Genomic DNA, 23,218 nt, shown 5'->3' with positions numbered 1-23,218 from the left:
AAATTTAACATTCAATTTTGCCAAAAATATAAATGTACATTTACATGCTTTCACATTTTATTTTAGCTTAAACCTTATAAATGTACATTCCTGGGACAAACTTCTGATGAATTGCAAAGGTCCTTTATAAGAGTATGTCTCATGCTAGTAAAATTCTTCGTAATCTTTACTGCAGAAACCACATTTACCACTTATCTATAATTTCCAATTTCTGATCCTTAAAAACAGAGAAAAACTTGAAGACATTTGTGAAGTAATTTATATATGGAGCCCCTCAAGACTTTTCAGATTTATTTTACTTTATTTTTACTCTTTGGCAGATTAGTTCAGTTGTCTTACTTATGCCTAACTACTTTTTCTTAGCAACTTATTATTGTCAAGTTTTGATAGGGCATTCAATTAAATATTTATTGGAACAAAACTCTCTTTTTTACACTTATGTTTCATTGTGTCACACAATGATAATTAACTTATTTAATTGCATTAGCGTGTACAAGTGTAAGGCACAAATTTGGCATCGAATATAAAAGACTCTTTAGATGTATATTTCTCCATAGCAGGATCAAAAGGGTTGTACACGGGAAGTAACCCAAGAGCACTTGCAATCCCTGTGGGCATGAGTAGTTAGCATGCTTTATATTTATACCAGACACTGTTAATTAAACCGGGTTTGGGGTCAACAGAACTCCTGCTGCACCTAATTTGTTCATCTGATAGGAATATCTTCACGTTTCCCCAGTTCTGAACAAACCTCAAATGATAACATCAGGGAAAAATTCAGATTTTGTGTTGTCTGACACATACAATTTAGGATGTCCTCTTTAAAAAAATACCGAATTAAGAATATAAAATTAGGTAACAGGGTCTCGGAAGTAGCCGAGCAAAGGAGGAGACCTGACGCTTTAGCTTCATTAGCTTGAACAATAAACCACTTGTGCTACCTAAGTACATTCTCCTCCTGCCATAAGGGTGACCTTCACCTGAACTGCCCTGTGCTGCCACTGCTCATTCAATCCATCAGCAAGTATTTACTAGGCATCTTCTCTATACAAGGTACTGTACTATGAGCCAGGCAAAAGGTGAGGAATAGAAGACACAAAGTTTCTATGCTGACAGAGCTTGTATTCTAGGGGAAAGCCAAAATAAAACAGAAAAGAGTGATATAATTTCAGACAGAGATAAATATGAGAATGGTACAGATATTATAAAAAGCAGTTGTTTAAAAAATTATTTCTTCATTGAAAAAATGAAGTGTCTATGAATTAAAATGTTTTGAACGACAATAACGTCATGCTGTGTTCTGACATACACAGAGCTGACAAAAAGTCTCTGAGCTCATAAAGCAGTTACTCCCTTAGAACAAAGCTTTCTGACCTTTGGTGCTTGTTCTGAAAAGTAGGTACACAATGTACTATGCTTTGCCGAGGCATCAAAATGGGCAATTCTGGTTGAATCCTCTACTAAAAAAAGTTTTGCAGCAATGAAATAGTCACAGGACACCATTACATATAAGCCATGGGCGCACAGTACAATAAACTGTTTACATATAAGTAAAGGAGAAGAAGGATGCTCTTACAAGCCATTTTCCTGGATAGAATGCTTTTAATTGCCAAGTTAGCAGGCCAGACCAACAAAGACCCAAACAAAAGCTTGGAAGAGCTATGACGTTTAAGACAAGTAGAAATTCTTTATATTTTTGTAATAATTTTAATTTAGTGTCCTTTAACTTCTGGGCCACATAGTAAGTGGTAGATCTTAAATTTTTAAATGCAAAACAGTTTTTACTACATTTCATTTTTCTAAAAATATCATGCTTCAAACGTATGCTCTCCAAGGCCTCTAAAACCAAGCCAATATGGGTTACTTAGTGAAAATCTGTATCAAACACATAATAGATTAAACCAAATAGACGGCAGGGTTTCGCCTTTCACAAATCTTTTACTGATAAGCCAGAAAGCGTAATTTTTAAAAATGTCAAGTGATAAAAGAGAATGCTATCATTGCCAAGTCAAATTAAGTTGTAAATGAAAAGGAATACCAATGCTGGTTAAACACTGCTTTTCCATTCATGGCAGAGCATTAAAGTGCCAGCTGCTGTTTTCATGAGAAGCTTCTCAAATACCAGAATTTTGCACCTGGCATAAAAGCTGAGTAGCTTGGATTACTGCAAATTTATTTGATGACTTTAAGTTTGTTCTTTTGGTGGCTTTTTTTTTTTTGGTTGTTGTGGTTCTTATGCGGATATATGAAAGTCACCTGAAATATCAACTGTACCAATGTTCCTAGAATAAGATATCAAAATATAAACCATATGAAACTTGCCCATACTGGGTTACGGATCTCCTTAAAAAGTGCCTCGGCCTATTTCAACAAAGAAAAAGAGAAATAGCTTTCATAATTGGAAACAGACAAATGATAAGTTGTTTTGGTCTAAACTGACAAATTTGAATGGTCTAGCACTGTGCTCTCCAAATCTGTAATGGCTGGCCATGTGTGGCTATTGAGCATTAGAACACAAAAATTCTGAAATAGGATGTGTTACAGGTATAAAACACATACTAGATTTTGAAGACTTACTACCAGCGAAACATTGCAGCAATCTTATTAGTAATTTTTGTTATTCATTAAACATTAAAATGAACATATTTGAATATACTGGGTTAAATAAAATGCATTATTATAATGGTTAAATTCATGTGTCAACTTGGTTAAGTTAGGGCGTCCAGCTGTTTGGTCAAGCAAACACCAGCCTCATTGTTAATGTGAAGGTATTTTGTAGATTTAAATCGTTAACCCCCTTGATGCCATCTATGACTAATTACATCCTCAATCAAGAAAGAAAACTGCCTTCAGCATTGCTGAAGATGAGAGAAGTCTCATCCCAGCAACAGAAGGGAGACCTGATGATTTCAGCAATCAGAAAGAATTCGTCTCTACTTTAGCCAGCTCTCCTTGGTCAGGGTTCCTAACTTATAGCACGCCCTATGGAATCTGGGCTTGCCAATCCCCAAGAGCACGTGAGTTAATTCCTAGAATAAATCGTCTGACAGCTACACACACACAAGTGTATCCTGTCAGTTCTGTTTCTCTGGAGAAAACTGACCTATACAATTATTAAAATTGATTTCACACATTTCTTTTTACATATTAAGGTGACTACTAAAAAATTGCAAGAATATATTAGCTCTAATTATATCTGTATAAGACAATGATAACCTAGAGTGGCAAGAGCTGGGTTTGGTTTCAGCGAAGAGCTCGGGCTCAGAAGTTCAACCAGAATTCCCTGATTCTGACCTAAACTTAAAATTTCCAATAATTTTAATATTTGCACATATCTTATCTAGCTTAATGTCTTCTCATTAACTTAATATATACTATCATTGTTACATTTATATATGTCATATTACATAAGCATACTCTCCACACTAAGACGTACTCTGTGGACAGAATACTTATTATCTAGTACTATTATCACATAATTAACAAAATAATTGCAACTTCCTACATTTTAGTCCAAGAGTCTAGTACAGAAGCTGACATATAGTGGACTCACAACAAGTTTGTGGAGTAAACAAATTAATAAAATGCCAAAGCCAACAAGTATACAAACTTTTATGTAAAGGGAAAATTTTTAAGGATCAACTAAAATTAAATACGATCATTGTCCTTTTGATCATGTAATGACTTAATAACTTCTAAAAATAGGTAAGATTTGGAGGTAGAGTTTTCAAAACTTTCTGATAGGATGCTAGGGCAGAAGCAAAGTTTGTCTTAATAGAAAATTCTCAAGGGCAGAGATCAAAATACTCCTTTAAAATATCAATACAGATTTAGTGGCTGATTCAGTTTTAAAATATTTAGAAAACTGGACTCAATAAACTAGGCAGTTCAACTATTTGTCTTTCATATATGTACCTGTATTAGTTCCTGTGGCTCTGTAACAAATCAGGACTAGCGGAGTAGCTTAAAATCAGGATGTCAGCAAGGCCACACTCCTCCAGAGGATCAAGGGGAGAATCTGTTTCTGGTCTCTTCCAGATGCTGATTGGCTGCCACCATTCCCAGGCTTGTGGCTGCAATACTCAATCTCTGCCTTTATGGTGTTACGGGGAAATCTCTCTCTGGCTCTGCCTTACAAGGATACTTACTGCTGCATTTAGAGCCCAACTGGATAATCTCCCCATCTCAGGATACTTAAGCCCATCTGCAAAGTCTTTGCCAGGTAGGTGAACATTTGAAGGTTTCAGGAATTAGGATCGGATATCTCTGGGGACCATTATAAGCCTACTATAGACCTGAATGCATGGTTTTCCATTCTTTCCTAGAATATTCAATAAAACTGATCATTTTTATGTGCCACTTAGCAATTTTTATTAAAGCTGGATGAACACAACAGGAGTATTTATGTACATCAATTATGTGGTTATACATGACCATGATTTATTACACTTGAACATCTTAGGAGTGAACTGCAAGTCACTATACTTTTAACCTGGTCACCACTTTGTCCCATGACTCCTTAGGATCTCAGAACCTGCAACATTCTGAGTATGATTTCTCACTTCTGATATCATGATAATGCTTTTGTATCAAAAAGTAACTTACCTCTGATAAACCCATTCACATGGCAAGTAGAAAAGACTCTCATAGCACCTCCTGCAGGTCTAGAGTGGCTAACCAAGTGGTAGAATGCTCAAAGAAAATTTGTCAACAGCCCACCAGTGACTGTGCACATGCAATCATTGTTTGGAAAATGAACTTCAACTCTTCAGTGTTACACATACAAACTAGCTGTGAAACATTTCAATTGTTTCAACATATTTTGATTAAATCTAAACTGTATTGAGATCATACAGAATGGAATAGTTTTATAATTAACAACGTAATGCCTTCATTCTTAATTTATGTTTTGATGCATTTGGAAATGAATTTTTCGTAGTTTAATATGCATCCCCAACCAAGAGAGGAAATGAAATAAAATGTATAATGAACAAAGCTCTCTTTTTCTACTGCCATCCAGTGGTTGAATAATCTTATTGCATATCACATATAAAAGAGTTTAGTCTTAATGGATTAGCAAATGAGCTTAATTATCTGCTTTCATAGATCGGCAATATTTAGCCTAGCATCTGAATACACAGAAGAGAAAAGCAAGAAATTACTGACTGCCATTCTTACAATTAAACACTACTTTTTGCTCGTTTTAATTATGGAATAATAGTAATAGCAATGAATTTGTTTTTAAATCTTCAAATAATATTGTGTTAAGCAATAACTCACTCATTATAATTTTTTCTGAACCATATTCTGGGATATATGAGTTATAATTATAGTTCAGTCAGCAGGCCAGAATCTTGAACTTGGGATTTTTTAAAAAAAAAAAACCAGTTCATATAATGGAAGTATGCATTAGATACAGCCTTCCCAAGCCTATTTTCATACATATTTTATTTTTTCAGCCAAAGCATTAGCTGTAACAGAACAGAAACTGTGCCTTTGCCTCACTGTATCTGCCCCACAGTGCTTCATCCAGTGCTTTACATGTAGTCAATTCGTGATAAATTTATTGAAGAATGAGTTGTGGTTATGTTTACTGCAGTTGGATTTTAGCAAAAAGTAGTAAAGAATTTAATTGATAAAAGATAAGGCCACCAAGGCTCTTTCTGGGGTATTTAAATCACCTTCCTATACACTATATTTAAACTAAATTACATGTAGTTCTCACTCCTTTCACTGTTTCTTTAAAAAATATCAAAAATCCCTTTGGATATTGGATGGTTAGAAACTTTGCCGATGAGTTTTTTTTTAATTATAGCAAATGCATACTTTTTAATGCTGCTCAATAGCACCCCTCTTGTATTATCCTCAGTGAAGTAACACATAAACATCCTCTCTCTACATAGTTAAATCTATAAACAGAATGAAGATGCATTAATCTTTCCCTAATCTTCTACAGTCTATCATCTACCTTGAATCTTAAGACTTATTTTCTGATCCTTAATTTGTTTTTACTTTTCTTCTTTTGAACCTTTTTGTTAAGTAGCAGAAATTTCATGTCAAAGTATTTAAATACTGATAATCAAAAAGTATAGCAAATTGATTCAGTTTTAGTCAGTGTATGTAGTTTTGGTTTTCTTTTGAGATAGTTAAAAATCCTCCACATTTTATTGATATTAAACCCAAAATACCATGCTTATGCCTAACACTACAGTCTAAGAAATTGTACTTTCTTGGCACTTTCAGCCAAGTCTTTTGGAAAAATATAGCCCTAGTCTTCACACTGAGCCACTGTTTATAACTGATATGAAAACATTTTGCCAAGTTAAAAGGACTCAAGAAATATCAGGCATTATTATCATACACTCACAATTATGAGTATCCCTTATTTTAAACACATGATAATACACTGTTGATATCATGTTCATTGTGTATACATTTCATGCAAATAAATGTGTCTTGTCTCTTTGCCTCTAGGCATCTCCACATGGATGTTGCACAAGCCCCTAAAGCTTAAATTGTGAAAAAATTAATTTAATTTTCTGTGAATTTCCCTCATCTGCTTTCCCTCACATATTTTCCATCCTGTTCAGTGATATGAACAATCACTCTGACAATCAAGGCAGAAAACGAATAGCCATTCTAGAATCAGAGTTTCAACACCTTTTCTCCCAGTTGTTTACAATCCGATAGTGAGCAGAATCATGGGGCCCAAAGATCAGTCAGGAAAAGAAAACACTGATCGACTGATTTACTGATAATTCAAATCTTATCGAGCTTTTTCTATGTGTCGAACAATGGAACGGTCAGGAAAGATGTTCAGCTGTATTAAATACAATTCAACTCTCACATTTGCGGCTATCAGATATATAGATCGGTACCACTATAGAATCTGTGACAGAACTGTAGGATAAATAAAGGGGTGTACTATTCTACCTGGGGAGCACTGAGACTCAAGAAAAGCTTCACGGGGCAGTACAATTCCTGTATCTAATCTGACTTCATGGAATGGTACAATTCCTCTAGCTACAATCTGACCCATTGATCTAGATAGTCATTCAATAATCTATTCATAATCAATCATGATATGTCTGGAAGAAAAAAAGATTAATACCTTAAGGAGTTCAACTCCTACTGAATGAATAACCTAATTAAAAAAAAAAAACTATTTTACTCTGGGGACCACTAAATTAGAGAGTTTACTTCAAGTGACAGTGAGATCACCCACTAAAGACCTACAGTAGTGAAGTAAAAAGACAAATTTAGAGTTCAGCAAAGAAGAAGAGGTAGGAAATATAGATTTAGGGTCATCTGCACATCAGTGGAAGATTTGGATAAAAGTAAGATCTTCCTGAGAGGATCAATAAGAAAAGTGAGAAGATAAAGCTGCGGTTAGAGCCTTAGAGAACATGCATACCTACAGTAGAAAAAAAAGATGAAGTTACAGCCAAGGTGACCAAAAAAAAAAAACTCACAGTAGAAGGGAAAATAATCTAGTGTGTGTGAACATACACACATGCACACACAGTTGATCCTCACTATTCACAGAACTTGTATTTGTGAATTTGCCTCCTCACTAAAATGTATTTGTTGTCCTCAGATCAATACTCATGGCACTTTCGAGGTCATGTGAGGACATGCACAGAGTGGCAAAAAATTTGAGTTACTTTTGCATATGTTCCCAGTTGAGTCTGAACAGGGCTACCCTCTGCATTTCTGCTTCAGCTCTCCAACTGCAACAAGCATTCTTTCTGTGACATATTTTGTGCCATACTTTCATATTTTTGTCCTTTTGTTGGTGATTTTGCTATTTAAAATGGCTTCCAAACATAATGCTGAAGTAAGGTTTGGTGTTCCTAAGCATAAGAAGGCTGTGCTATGCCTTTCAGAGAAAATACACATGCCAGAAAACCTCACTCAGGCATGAGTTATGGTGCTACTGGCCATAAATTCAATGTTAATTAATCAAGGGCCTACATTAAACAGTTAACATTAAAAACAAGGCTATGCATTGATCAGTTGATGAAAATGAACCAGAGGTTTGCAATGGTCCAATATTCAGCAACTTTACAGAACATAATTATCACAAATAATAACCATTGGCTGAATGAATATAGACAGATCTACAGATATAGATATCCCAAACGAACGTTCCAGTTATAGAACTGGAGAGGTTATACGATGATATTATTTTTATCTTTGAATGCGCTTTCTTTTTTATATTAACGGGATACTAGAACAGGATTGTCATTACATTTAAAATTCTTTTTTACGTCTTTCACTATTCATAATAGTTACAGGGAAAGAATAAAATATGAAATAATTCTTTTAAGACCTTTGTAAGTTTTGGTTCTCCAAGTAACCTAGAAGGAGTACTGCAGTAGTTCTAGCTTTATTTAGATCATTTCAAAGTGTTATTTAGGAACAGTTAATATAAAGTAGGAGCAGTGTCCAGTCAAGTAAAGGAAAGCCGCAAGAAGATTCAGCCTATCACAGAGGCCACGAATCACAGTGACCTCAGCCAGAGCTGGTCAGTTAAGTGGGGAGGGTGATTTCAAATTTTGAAGGAAAAAGGAGAGAAGAGGAAGTAGAAACAATGAGCAGCAGCGAGAAGGACGGAGTTTATATGATGATAAAAAAGAGAAAAGTAAAAGTTGATACAAGGAGAGAAACCATAAAGCAATTTGTATATATTGTAGGAGGATGTGAAGATATTTAAACACACTTGCTGCTGAGGGGATAGAACTATAAAAAAGAGAGAGCTTAAAGCTGGAGGAATAGACAGTTGTATGGATTTAGGTAATGGGACTGAAGGAATTAGAAAGAGGTGGAAGCCTACACACGAAAGGGGCAAGAACACACAACACGGTCGCACACAGACCGATCAGAAAACAGTCTCACATAAGAGCATTGTTGCCTCCTGATTCTGACACAATATAAAAGCAAAAGCCAACATTACCCTGTGGTTGTTTTTTAAGCAACTATATCATTTGTTGAAGTATTTTAGATGATAAAGATTACCTATTTATTTATTGAAATAGCAAAGGCTGATGTTGATCCAAGTTATTCCATTCCATAATTATGCAGTTGCTTTTATCTTCCAACCAAAGACCTAGAGTTTGCATTTAATTACTTTTTCTTTTTTCTTTTTTTTTTTTTTGGCATGCGAACCTGGGTCTCCAGCATGGTAGGCGAGAAATCTGCCACTGAGCCACCGTTGCCCGCCCTAGAGTTTGCATTTATAGCTGGAGAATTTCATCTTGACAGAACCAGGCCAGTGTTTCAATTTAAGAACATGTGAATTTCTTAATTCAACATTGGCATATTATAGCTACAGGCCCACTGCCTGTTTTTGTAAATAAAGTTTTACTGGGACAGAGCCATAATTTTTATATTTATATTTTTATATGGGTACTTTCACACTGTAGTGGCAGAGTCGAGTTGTTGCAACAGCTACCAGATGGCTGGCAAAGCCTAAAATTTTTACTAGAGTCCCTTTACAGAAAAGTCTGTCCTATGAGTCTAATCCAACCGGTAACTATCTTTTCCAGGTTAATTATGCAAGTTTGGTAAATGTGCCTTCTATGTCTTTATTCAATTATTAAGAATTCAAGTTACTATTACTCAGCAGGGTCTAATCCAAACCCATAAAATCCCAACACCCCACTGCTGACTAACACAAATCTATTCATTACTATTAGAAGAAAGAGAATGATCATTTCATTATCATCCAGGCTATACTTGTCCTTGTCCACAAGACTGTCATATAAGCTGTATCAATTTTCTGATTGAAATTCAAATACATTTAAACTCATACCACTCCCATGACTTGTGAATCTGGTAAACCTATCAAACATATGATCTAAACTTTCTTTCTGATTCAAGGACATCATTTTAAAAATCAGCAACATCACTAAGATGTAATACAGTAATTGTTCCTCTGTGACATAGTGAGAGAAGTCGGAATGCTATCACTTCATTCAACAAGGAACCTAAGCCAGTTGTTCTTTTCATGACCTGAAAATGCAAGAAGAAGCAGGAAAACTACTAGCTGTCACTTCTCAATGCTAATAGCATAAATAACCCAAACCAGTTCTCTTCTCTACTCCAAAATCATCCTCCTATTCTGATATGGGTATAGAAAGCATATAAATGGAAAATATAGGCAAAGAGTGTTTCAGTGTCTACCACATGTATCTTATGAACTCATTTATATGCTCTGTGACAGTGATGTGGGCTTTAAGTGGATTTGTTGCATACTGATTAGTTCATTTGGCTGTGTTTTACACAACTGAGGTTGCTTAACAGCTAAACTCTGTAAAAATAGATTGTTGTTATATTTCTTATTAAACGTACCAATGAAACACAGAACTTGTCAGCAGCTTCTCACCCTGGGTCTGAAATGTCAGTTCAGAACTAACACAGCACGTTCAATCCATGCTCACAGCTCACACCCAGCAATTGTTCCTGAGAACCCCAGTCCAAAGAAGGCTGGGTTTTAAATTTCAAAAATTGAGAATCCTAATATACAACTTTTAAATTATATTTGACTTACTTTTATAGAAAGTCAAAGCACTGCATCCAAAACTGTCTTCATCAGCACTCTCTAAAAAAACGTGTTCAAATAAAAAACCTAAAATCTGAGAACTCATCACTCCTTATAATAAAAGACAGTTCATATGCTTGTGCTATGGTGTTTACAAAGAACTCCCTACCTCATTATCACACATAAACCACTAAAGCACACATAGCATAAATCCCAAAATATATAACATTAACTTATCAGTATTAAAAACTAACATATACAATGCCAGTATAGAGAGTGAAGAGCAGGGAAAAGATAAATTATTACATGCATCATCAACAGCTGGAAGAAACAAGGCATGCTTCATTCTTGCTCTGGAAAAAGAAATCCTTTGAAGAAATATTTCTTCCTGTCTATGCACTTGTGCACTTTAGTATCTGTGGGCTTCTTCCTTTATTTACGACTTACATTTGGTCTAGAAATCCTGTATGGGGAGGCAGAAACATTTTCGTTGCAGCATTCATCTTGGATTTTTTTTTCCTTCTTGCTATCAAATACTACCCCCTGTAGCTTTGGGATGACATTGTCTTTCACATAAGAGTTAATTTAACCATGTTCCCTTTTAAATTGCATTGTGCGATGCAGAAGTTTGAAGTAAAATACTGTCAAACACTAGACAGGTTTCTTCCACCTTTTAGATTATTACCCTATTGAGATCTCAGATATAGTTTAAAAAATTTAGTATCTGGTATGCTGAGGTGCACGGGCAGGCACTGGGAGGAGAGGACCTCAGGGATATCATGAAGCATTGGACACCCAGTATTTGGAGGTTTTGGCCTGGGAAAGCTAGTCATGTCCTCCACTGAAGGAAGGAAGAATGGCCCTCATCACAGCACCGGCCTGACTGACTTCTCAGGAACACTGCTCAGTTTGCAAACACAGAATGGATTAAATCGTTTGGTCTCTCCCTGCAGCCCTCGAAATAATGGCCTACTCCCTAACGTGACTTCCCAGACCTTTCCGAGGTACAAGTTCTCTCCTCTTGGAAACTCCACCATCCTTCCTCACTGTCCCCAAATTCTTAACTTCTGCTCATCCTTCCTTCCCCAGTTTAGACATCACTTCTTCCAGTAACTGTTCCCCAATCCCTCAAGTCTACATTGGATGCTTCTTATGAATTCCCATGCCCCTGTGCATTTTCTCCATTAAAGTTCCTATGACACTGTACAGCACTTTCACACTTTTTTTTAAACTGCAGAACACGTTTATGTTTTCAGATAAAAATCTTATGATGAACATGATTATGTAAAACAGAAATGTGGAAATAATGTGGAATTGTTTTGTTTAAGAAGAGGGAGAGAAAACCTGAAGCTGCATGTGTTCAGGTTTGCGGATGCTTCTGCAATGACCTCTAAAACACTTCTGGAGAATTTGGAGGCTCTCCAGAATGCATCTGAAAGACAAATGCCAAATATTGGAATTGGTTCCTTATCTGTCTATACTGCCCACTCAACCAGAGGCTCCAAGAAAGCAGGAACACATGTGTTTCATTCATACAATGTTAGATAATTTAGCATCTAGCACAGGATCTGGGAGATATTAGGGATGGTAGCAACAGATATTTCTTGAACAAACGAATAATAGCTAAAGCAGAGGTCACAAGCATAGCTCAGGATTGAGAACCATTTGCATCTTTAAAAATAGTTGAGATCAATGAAAGAATACCCTGAAAAGAGATAATCCTGAAAGAAGCCAAAAAGCTCAGCTACAAACTCAGTTCCACCCCAAAGCCATCTTGATCCTTTGTGATATGCCAATATATAACTTAAATGACATGACGTAGAAGAGTTAGAAATATCCTACACCCGGTTCATCAGAATGGTTTTCCTAATTTAATAAAAGGAGGAATTGCATCTAGGTGTTCAAGAACAGCTTTTTTTTTTATACCAAACAGATCATTTCAGCAAAGAAGTTCTGGAAAGAAGACAATTTGCATTATGACTCAGCTCTCAAGGACAGAGCTGCAAAAACACATATCCTTCTCAGACTTTTGGAATGAAGGGGCTGAGACCACATATGCCCAGGTTACTGCATGACTACAGCACACTGATGTTGGTCCTTAGAGTTCTGTGGCTCGGTGGGCTTCGCTACAACATTTGACTCTACTGTACTGAAATAATACATTTTGTTTTCACTTGTTGAACAGGAAAGTCTTGTACATGATATCACTGTTATTCAGTGAACTTACAGTCTACTGGCATCTTCCACTAAGTCGTATATAGACATTTGACTAACCTCCTCCTCTTTAGAAGAACCTCTACTAAATAACATAACCCACTGTAGCAAGTCAAACCCATGTTGTATTTTAAAACAGGTAATCACCACTATGCTCTATATGATCATGAAGCTTTAATACCTGGAGAATTGAACAGAAAATGTAAACACAGGAGAATAAGATTTAGACACTAATCTGATTCTTGGCTTTCAGACACTTGAAACATAATTTGCATATACTGTGTTCTGTTTTGCTGCCTTCCCTTCAAACTCTGATCTTTGCACCACAGTCAATGTGATGTCATCACAGATGACAACCGAAAAGCTGTGTTATTTAAGGAATAATTATTCATGGATGATGGTGATGATAGCACACCACTGTGAAAGTAACTAACAGCACTGAATTATATATTTGAATGTGGTTAAAAGGGGAAATTGTAGATTTATATACGTTATTAGAATAAATTTTTTAAAAAATCCATGGGATGTACAACATAAACAGTGAATATAAATTAAACCAATGGGCTACAGTTAACAATGCAATTCTTACAGTGTGTTTAATCAATTGTAATAAATGTATTACACAAATACAAGGTGTTAATAATAGGGTGGTATGCAAGGACCCTGCATTTCACACATGATAAAGTACATATATAGAGAGAGAAAAAGAAAAAAGAAAGAACCTTGAGTACTTAAAATTAAAGACCATACAATTACTAAAACTGCAGGCCCTTCACTGGACAATCATAACGGGATGGATGATTTGAGAACTGGCACATAAAACAACCCAAAAGAGCTAAATTCAGAATCATTTACCAACACCTGTGCTTTCTGAAGCAGCAAAAGGTCAAGAAAATGAAGAGAGCAACTGTATTCTTAACCTTCTAGGCAGGAAGCGCTATCAAATTAGATTTCAAAATAAGTAAATAACACTGTCAGTTAATTGCTATCTTTACACTTCTTGATTCATACCCTGAGCAACACCAGTTGTGGCCTGTTATTATTGCAAAGGCACCAAGTGCAAAGGCACTAAAATAAGAACATCTGGATGCTACTGCTAAATTAAGATCTTCTGTGTGCCAAGAGGCAGATTAGGAATGGATATCAAAAGTAAATCAGTCTGAGTAACAAAAATAAACAACAAAGATGATATCAAGAGGTGTAGATATTCTATTAAACACTGCAAAATACTCTATTTAAATTCTTATCTGCAGTATCTAGTTTCCTTTTGGAGAGAGGGATCAAATTCAAACTTCCCCCACCCCCCAACACCACCACTGGGCCACCTTTTGCCATACTGCAGGTGCTGGGAGGGGCTCTGCAGACACCCTTTTAGAGCAAGAATACTTTGTGAATGAGAGTTCTGGAAGGCCAGGAGACAAAAGCCCACCAACTTCCAACAAAGGGTAGAAGGAGACTATCATTCAACCCTAACTCTGTTTTCTAACATTTCTTAGCTATCCCAGCTATCTAGAGCTACTAGGCACAAGTCAAACAAAAACATGTTTTTGTATCAGGCTGGGCAGCATCCAACAGACCATGTGCCCTGGACAGAAAGCCCATATTCCTGGTTTTTCCTAGACCCCAGGTTAAACCATGAGGCAGCACACCTCCCAGCAACCAATAGGGTCAATGCAAAGAAATGGGTGGTATACAAGTGAAAAGATAGTTCCATCATCAGATAATGGCTTCTAAAACACCTATTCAAGGCTCACTTTTAATTTTTGTTGTAATAACCTACCATTTGTAATCTGAGGGCCAGATTTTCTAAGGGCCCTAAAGTAAATCTTGGAAGCTTTTCTCTTCTATTTCTTCCTGATTATATTCTCACGTCCCATCTCCTCCAGCTTATGTATGTCCTGTCCTAGTCTGATAGTTAAAAGCGCAAGAATATTGTCTTGGTCAATGGGCCATTAGGGAAATTGCAGAGAGCAAGTTGAGAATGCTTGGAATCAGAACAAAGGTTTAATTTACCAAGATATTACTTTCTCTTTTTCAGCTCCACTATTACCATCAAGATTTTCCAGACCACATCTAGGCTTTTCAAAGATCCCTTTATTCCTACTTTCTTCACCAAAACTCTATGGCAGAGTTTCTAAACTTTTCTTCATTATCGCCATCCCCTCCAGAAGCCTTTTTGGATATGTTTTTTCTAAACATCCCCCCACAGCCATGAAAGGCTAATTCCACAGATATTCTGTGTATCTGTGTATATGCTGTGGCCCTTTGAAGGACTTCAAACTATTGGAATAGCTAAGATTTTTACACCCCCAAGAACCAATTTTTGCCCCCTTGGAGGCAGTATTGCCTCCTTTGAGAATGCATGCTCTACAACACTTACAAAGCAACTGCCATTTGGAAATTCCCCACACTTACAGTTCATTATGAGTGTTAATTTTTTAAACTCTGCATAGAACTTCTTTTTCCCTATGCAACTATCTTTTCACTCTCCTAGTCTTGTTTGTAAGATCAGAATGACACTGAGGAAAGTACTGAGCAATCTGAACTAATCAAAATGTGTGTGTGTGTGAAATGTTAGAGTAATTGCAAAACAGCTTTAGCTAAAATAAGTAGGAATAAAAAATTCTACGGTAGTTTTCAAAAATATTACTAAAACAAAGACTTCCCATATACACTAGAGAGAGTTTTAATAATGAAAACCAAAATGAGCCTGGTCTCTGCCACCACCACCACCCAAAAAAGTTACATCTTTTAAAATGCATGGCTTGTTTTTACTCAGTATCTTGAGTTAATGGCAATGGTTACATACTTCTCACTTTCTGTCCTTGACTTCTTGTAAATATCTGGGAGGCTGTGGATTACAAACTTATGGCTATGAAGTCATGCAAATTATAAATTGCATTTCCCTGTATGTAGCTAAATGTGAATACACAGTGTATACGTTAAGAAATCTAAAAACTCAGAGATCTATCTCTGATGAAAACATTAAAGGGTGAAAGGAAACAATGAAAATTTGAACTTCAGACTACACTTTTTTCAAGTTTAGAAATAAAATTCGGTGCTTTCAAAAGATGGAGGGTTATGAAAGTGCATCACTGGACTATTTACATGAAAGCACTGTGTCCAAATAATTCTATACAGATAGGGGTCTTCTGGCCAGAAAGGTGATATCGCTGCCACTCTGTGCCCCCTCCACACCCAAAGAACTTCAGATGACTTGAGCACACTGAAATCCACAATCTACTTGTCATCAGGAAATACAGGATTTTTTTTGTTTTTTAATCTTCAAAATCCAAAAGCCTTTCAGTGAAGTCCAAATTAAGGACATACCAAGAGAGGAACTGACAAAGGAATAAGACAGCTCATATGAATGCACATGTATACAAACGTTGCCAGTCCAAACAGTAAAGCCATTAAGAATATAGCTCAGTAGTCTCCTGGGCTGGAGGAGGGGGAGGGAAAGGGGGGATATGTTAAAACCGCGAGGAAGCAGATGGAGAGAAATATGCTGAAGAGGGAAGAAACCAAAACAAAACAAAAAAATCTGCATCAGTTCAGGTAGATAACAGAAACTGCTGCAAGTTACTGGAAACATCAGCTGCAGGTATAAATTGAGGTATAAATCAACTTCAGATCTTCATGGGGATCCCAGAAAGCAAATAAACTCTAGGGTCTCTGGGACCCAATGACCCAGGTGTCCTCTAGAATGAATAAAACAAACAAGCCTGCTCGGGATCTGGCTTAGAATAGCTGTTTCAGGAGCTTTGCTCCTTGCAAACAGTTGGAAAGCCTTCTGCACAGGGAAACAGCTGAAGCCTGGACCCCCTGTGGTAGAGAGGAAACCCCAGAAGCCCTAGTTTCTTGGATACTGAGTTTTTGAGCCACGCTGAAATCCACTGGGAAAGTCACTTTGGGGACAGAAAGGGCATAATGCTGGACACTATCATCTCCCCAAAATAAGTAATATATAAAAAGTTTTCATTCTGGCCCAGATACAACTGTGGTACTGAAAAGCAGCTGCCCCCGACAAAAATAAAAATAAATGAATCGCCGAGAGAAAGACTCTTAAGTTCCTCCACCTATGACAAAAAACCCGTCTTTTCTCGGATTTCAAGTCCAAGAGGTCAAAAAAGAGCCTGTCCTAGGGGTGGCGCAGTCTGCAACTTTCTGCTACTCCGGAGTGAGGCACCGCACGCCTGGTTATCAGAGCCTAGTGAGCACCAAAATTACTTTTCTGGGGTGGGGCGAGATGAGCCACCTGACCCATCCGATCCCCCTGACCGGTCCGATCCCCTCGGGCACGTGGCCCACACCCTTCAATCGCATTCGGGAGGAAAGGGCTCTCAAGGACCAGAGGCGAGCACAAGTCCCCTCCTCCCTGGACAATACATCCAGGTGGGGTTTATACGAAAGATTAGAAAAAAAGAAAAAAAAAAAAAAAAAACAGGTATAACAATAACAGCAACAAATGTGATTTTCTTTTTTTACTTAAAAAAAAAAAACCCAAATCTGAATCTCTTACCATCTCGCCTGTGATTGGCGTTGCGCAAAGCTCTGATGGATACCCTCTGCCGAGTTGCAGAAGTGTCCCGAAAGCTGCAAAAGTTTGCGCAGACTAGAGCATAGATGAGGATGAGCCGGTGCATTGGGATCAGCGATCTGGGGTCTATGTCGCTCCAAGAAAAGCAGGGTTCCGCTCCCGGGACGGCCGCCGCGCCGCGCTCTCGCCGCCTGCGCTCACCCAGCGATGGCCCGGGCCGCTGTGCTAATCGCCCAGCTCCCCCCAAACTTCCTGCATGCTGAACTTTCTGAGCGCGTGTGGGTGCCGCACTTCCTTGTGGTGCTGAGAGTTGATAAATGGTGACGGGACAAACAACAGGTTGACGTGGGTTTTTTTTTCGCCCCCTCCGGTGGCCAGCAGCTGCAGCAGCACAGGCCGCAGGGGGGCGGGCGGCGCGGCGTCGGGCCCAGCAGGCTAGAGGAGCAGCCGCGTCCTCAGGCAGAAGCAGCGGCGGCGGCGGCCCCCGAGCTTAGCGCGCTCTGGCTCTGAGGAGCAGTGCGATCAGACAAGCTTCCCAGGCCGGGCCGAAGCCTCCGCCACTGAGCATGCCCAGTTTGTCAGTGGGACAGGACTCTTTTCCCCCTTCCCTGGGCTCTACGCTATTACTGGACCTGGAAGGTAAGGCAGAACGAAGTGACCACGAGGAAGTGGAAGACAGTACTTCTCCAGAGACGATTGGGGCATCCACCTACAAGCCATGGCACTTGCCTGCGTGATGGTGGGGCTTGGGCGTGGAGTTCTTCGTTTTACAGCAACCCAAATCAGATTCTACTTAGTCAAGGTTGCACCCTGTTGGCAGGGGGAAGAAAGCAATCGCAAAGGAGATCCACTCTGAGCTTCCTTTGGGCTCCATTCGATGGGGACCCTTGTTGAGTCAATGTGTCCTTCTCGGGAGAGAAACAAACAACCCTTCCTATTTTACAGGCTTGTTATGAGGAGCCCAGGTAGTGAAGTGTCCCTAAGTGCCTTGCGACAATAAGTCTTTCTTCAAGGTATTTTTTCATTCCTTTGACTTCATAGTCCATAGAAAGAGGCAAGGGATATCCCGAAGTTTGGGATTCTTCCCGCTCAGTATATGGAAGCTCAGCTGTCCAGAAGTACCGCCTCTGCGTTCTAGAAACTTCTACATCTTGCATCTTCCCAGTTTAGGGAACAATATTTAGGACTGAAGCGAGTCTGGACTCTGCACTTAACCAGCTCTGTCATATTAGTCAAATAATTTGCCCTCTTGTAGGTTCAGTTTTATTTCTTTTAACAACCAAAGTAGCAATTCTTATTTTGTTTGGTTGTGAGGACTTATGAAATAATTTAAGTATATTGCTCTGTTTGTGGCTAAACCTGGATTGAAATTTACATATTTTCTCAAGTTGTCAGGAATGAGATGTAGAAAAATAAATTTCCTAGTCACTTTTAAGTTTCCAACCTCCTGAAAGTCTGAGGTATAGGACCTTATTGAAAAGCGTAGCAAGTTCAGGAAATACAGACTGTTATGATACTGTTCAAGGCTAACTAGGCAGTTTTGCAAACTGCTGGTTTTGGATGGTCAAATCAGTTTTAAGACCGGTAGTATTTTTTAAATAAAGAGAATGGAGTACAATGGGTTAGAAATTTAATTATCAGTTTTTGTTGCGGACAATATGGTTAAAGATTGTCTCCTGAATATTTTGTTTCAGCTACAAACACACATATAGCAACCTAATAGGTATTTTTGAGTGGTTGATGCATAAAGTTTGAAAGCCACCGAGATTAAAGATCTAATTGTACTGTCTTAAAATATAGTCAACCCCTGAAAGAGGCACCAAGGAGAGGCATAAAACTTGGTTTTGCATTCAGCCATTTATTCCTTCTACAAGTGTTTATTAAGCATTAGGTTTTCCCTGTATTAATAACAGAGACCTATATCAATAAGAGAAGAAAAGTTGTTTGGATAGTTGTAGTGGCTAATATTAAATATAAAATACTCTTTTTAAGAAGTACTTGGAAATGCTCACTAAATTTCACACCTGGCCTCTGAAATGAAAATATAGGGAAAAAATGAGAATTTTTGCAAGTGGCTTATGATATTATGACAAGTTTCAAAATTCTAAAGAGGATTAAATCTATCTCAATATCTTTGACTACTTTAAATTGCATTTAATGTATTCAAAGCAGTCTTGCCTGGAATTCAAATACCACACACTCACAAGGCATTGAGGATTCACTGTTAAATATTTTAGCTGGAAAATAGTAAAGAATCACATATAATCAAGATCTTGTTGATTTTTAATGTTAGTAAATATACAAGATCAACAATAAACCCAAAACCCTAGGCACTTGAGACTGTCCAGTTTTTCAGAACCTGGTTTTCAATGTGATAATTTTTTTTTCTGATTTTTTCTTCAATATAATAATTAATTTAAAAAGTATCAACTAAGGCAGTATTGTACATAGAATAGATGCATAATTAAAGTATATTGAAAACAAAACAAAAAAAATCACATTGAGAAAATGGAAAAAGTCTGGTACAAAGATAAAGATAGGATAGTTTGAATGTTTCATGTGTCACCAACTAACTTACCAAAGCATTGAAATTGCCATTATATTTTAAATAACTACAGGTCTGTCAGAAAAACATGAGCTTTCACAGTGAAGTCAAATTTATCAACATTTGTTATTATTCTGACAAATATGAATCAGCTATTCTATATTTAGCCATTGTTCAATGACAGTTGTACAATTACAAAAGGTACCTCAACATTTAGAAGAAAAATCTTATGAGGTCAACTTATAATAGGTTCAAATAAAATGACAGTTATCCCAGACAAATATTCTGGTAGTTATGATTTGATTAAAGGTGGGTTAGGATGTGACACTATTTTTATAATGTATTGTTTGCTTTATGTAATTAGGACACAGGAATGGTGTTTTCCAATACATTTTCAATTTACTTGGCTTCTTTCACTACTCATAAAAGCCACAGTGGAAAAAGAACGAAATGTGCCATGACCTTTTTGAAGCCTTCTCATTTTTGCAAGTGGCCCAAACTAGTGCATTTTGTTAAAACTAAACCTCTACCACCTTTTAAATTGTAGTTCATGCAGAACCTTTCTCTTGACATTAATAGTTATTTTATGAAGTCTATTCCATCTGAAAATGCCATCCTTTCTTTTTCTTCCTCTGTGGTGGACCGAATTAGGTATCCCAATTTATACATGTTCTTAATCTTAATCTGCATTCCTGTGAATGTGAACCCATCATTAGCAGGACCATTTGAAGATGCTAATTTCATAGGACATAGACTCCTCCCTGTATAATGGAAGTATTATACTAGATGACCTTCAAGACTTGTGTCAGAATTCTGAATCTTATGTTTTGTTTCTTGAGTCTTGCCTTCACTCTCTATTGCCCAAAATGAGAGGATCCTTACTCCAGATTACTGGAGTCCTTTACAAACCGGAGAAATTTCAAACATAATAAGTAAAAGTCGCAGGGAGTGATTCAGACATAAGAGAAAACCACAGGGAGAGCTGGAAGCAGGAAGTCAACGAAGCCTAAGCAAGAAAGAAGAGAACATCACCATGTGATAGGAAAGCCAAAGAATCCAGGAATTGCTAGTCAGTCAGAGTAGTACTGATCTCAGGAGGAAGCAAGCCTTCTAGTCTCTGAAACTATGAACCAATAAATTCCTATTGTTTAAGCCAAACCATTGTGTGGCTTTTGTGATAGAAGTTCCAAGAGACTAAGATATCCTTCAACTCACTAGTTCTCAGAAAAAAGCAAAGCAGCATGACACAACATCCTAATTTCTGCAGTACCTCTGGACTGCTGAGCTTGATCATTATTTAGTTTTCATGGGACATAGATTCCTCCTTGTATAATGGGAGTATTATACTAGATGACCTTCAAGACTTCTGTCAGAATTCTGAATCTTATGTTTTGTTTCTTGAGTCTTGTCTTCACTCATATCTTTCACTATGTATTAAATCTGTAGTTTTATCAAGCCCAAGCACATTTTAAATCATCATTGATAGAAATTCTTGTTAAATATAAGAATCAAATTTTCTCCAAGTTTTATTGAGCTGATACTTTGAAATTTTAATCCAATATATACTTGAATGATTGCTTAGATGTTGACGTATCTTCTAATATCAATGGAGTTATTTTACTTTCAAAATTTTATTTTCTTTTAAAGGAAGCAATGGTTTATGTACCTCAAAATCTAGATAAGGAGAATGTTTTCAGTGGAAGAAATAGTTGCATATTGAAATGAAGTTTATTAAAATTATAATGTAAATTTAGGAAAAAAAGCATCATTAGTCCTGATACATTAAGACACCTACAGGTATTATCTTGACCAAAAATTTGACTCAGACCTGGATTAAATCCAGTTTATTTTCAAAATTAAAGAAAAGATAATGGATGAGTATTCTGAGTTGCCGAATAACAAAATTAAATTAATTTTCTAAAGATGAAAAATTGTTTTAAATTTTCTGGTCATTTTCAAATGATTTAAATGATATACACTACCACATGGTTATAAGAATATTTTGTATCAAATGGATACAAAATATATTAGTATATTGCATTGAATCATCCACAAACAGCACATGTTATTTTCAAGCCAATTCAATGACTTTGTATTTAAATATTAAAATTACCCTTTTATTAAACTCTTTCATATACGTAACTGGCTCCTTTGCTACCTGTACCACATTTATCCTTTTATTCTCATTGTTGCTAATAGTGGAATAAATTATAGAGAAAAATTTAAGCATCTCTTCTTAAAAGCATTCAATTTTTTTTGAGAAAAGAGGGAGAAATTTAGGCTGTTAGGGGACTATAATTTATTGACTTATTTAATTAGTTGGAAAGAGCATTAATTTACTCTTTTTTCCAATTATTGGTCACAGAGCACTTCCTTCATTATTGCCTTTCTCCAACAGGCAGTGACACTGGAGTCTTTCTTGTTAAGTATTCATCTTTTTTTTAAAATATTTTTATTGCTAAACCTTACCTTACAAACATTCCATTCATGGTGTACAGTCAGTGGCTCACAATATCATCACATAGTTGTGTATTCATCACCATGATCATTTTTTTAGAACATTTACAATCACTCCAGAAAAGAAATAAAAAGAAAAAAAATCATACCTACTATACCCCCCACCCTCCCTCTCACCGACCACTAATATTTCCATCTATGCAATTTATTTTAAACTTTGTCCTCCCCCATTATTTGTATATTTTTAATCCATATTTTTTACTGATCTGTCCACACTCTAGATAAAAGGAGCATCAAACACAAGGTTTTCACAATCACACAGTCACATTGCAAAAGCTCTATCATTATACAAGCATCTTCAAGAATCAAGGCTACTGGAAGACAGCTCAATAGTTTCAGGTACTTCCCTCCAGCCACTTCAATACACCATAAACTGAAAAGGGATATCCATATAATGTGTAAGAATTACCTCCAGGATAACCTCTCAACTCTGAAATCTCTCAGCCACTGAAACTCTCACATGGCCAGGCAGATTTATACCACTGGGAGTTATGTCCCACGTAGGGGGGAGCAGTGAGTTCACTTGCTCTGTTGGCTTAGAGAGAGAGAGGCCACATATGAGCAAAATAGAGTTTTTCTGGGGATGACTCTTAGGCCTAATTTTAAATAGGCTTAGCTTATCCTTTGCAGGAAAAATTTCATGGGGGCAAGCCCCAAGATAGTCTCCACTGCTTGCGAGACTATCAGAAATTCTGCAGATGGGGAAGTTGAATATTTCCTCTTCTCTCCCCAGTGCCCCAAGGAGACCTTGCAAATACTTCTTTATTCACTGCCCAAATTACTCTGGGATGTGTCGGGGTATCACACTAACCTGGACAAACCAACAAGATCTCACACCCTAGTCAAGATTCCACGTTAA

The 23,218-nt window shown here is 37.1% G+C and overlaps 1 protein-coding gene across 2 annotated transcripts in view; it reads right to left on the bottom strand.

The window, feature by feature from the left end:
- The window catches only part of PDGFD (platelet derived growth factor D), a 228,869-nt gene extending 210,861 nt beyond the window's left edge, over window positions 1–18,008 (bottom strand). The window contains exon 1 of one of the 2 annotated variants that reach the window (XM_077113110.1): window positions 17,280–18,008. In XM_077113110.1, the coding sequence (XP_076969225.1) occupies window positions 17,280–17,403 (124 nt within the window). In that variant the 5' untranslated portion in view covers window positions 17,404–18,008. The remainder of the gene's footprint in view (window positions 1–17,279) is intronic. The other variant, XM_077113108.1, reaches the window with a different exon arrangement.
- Window positions 18,009–23,218: the final 5,210 nt, after the last annotated feature.

The sequence above is a fragment of the Tamandua tetradactyla genome, chromosome 8, assembly GCF_023851605.1.
Source record: "Tamandua tetradactyla isolate mTamTet1 chromosome 8, mTamTet1.pri, whole genome shotgun sequence".
In the NCBI taxonomy this organism is placed as follows: Eukaryota; Metazoa; Chordata; class Mammalia; order Pilosa; family Myrmecophagidae; genus Tamandua; species Tamandua tetradactyla.
The sequence above is the reverse complement of the archived record's forward strand: the minus strand, read 5'-3'. Positions and strand labels throughout refer to the sequence as shown.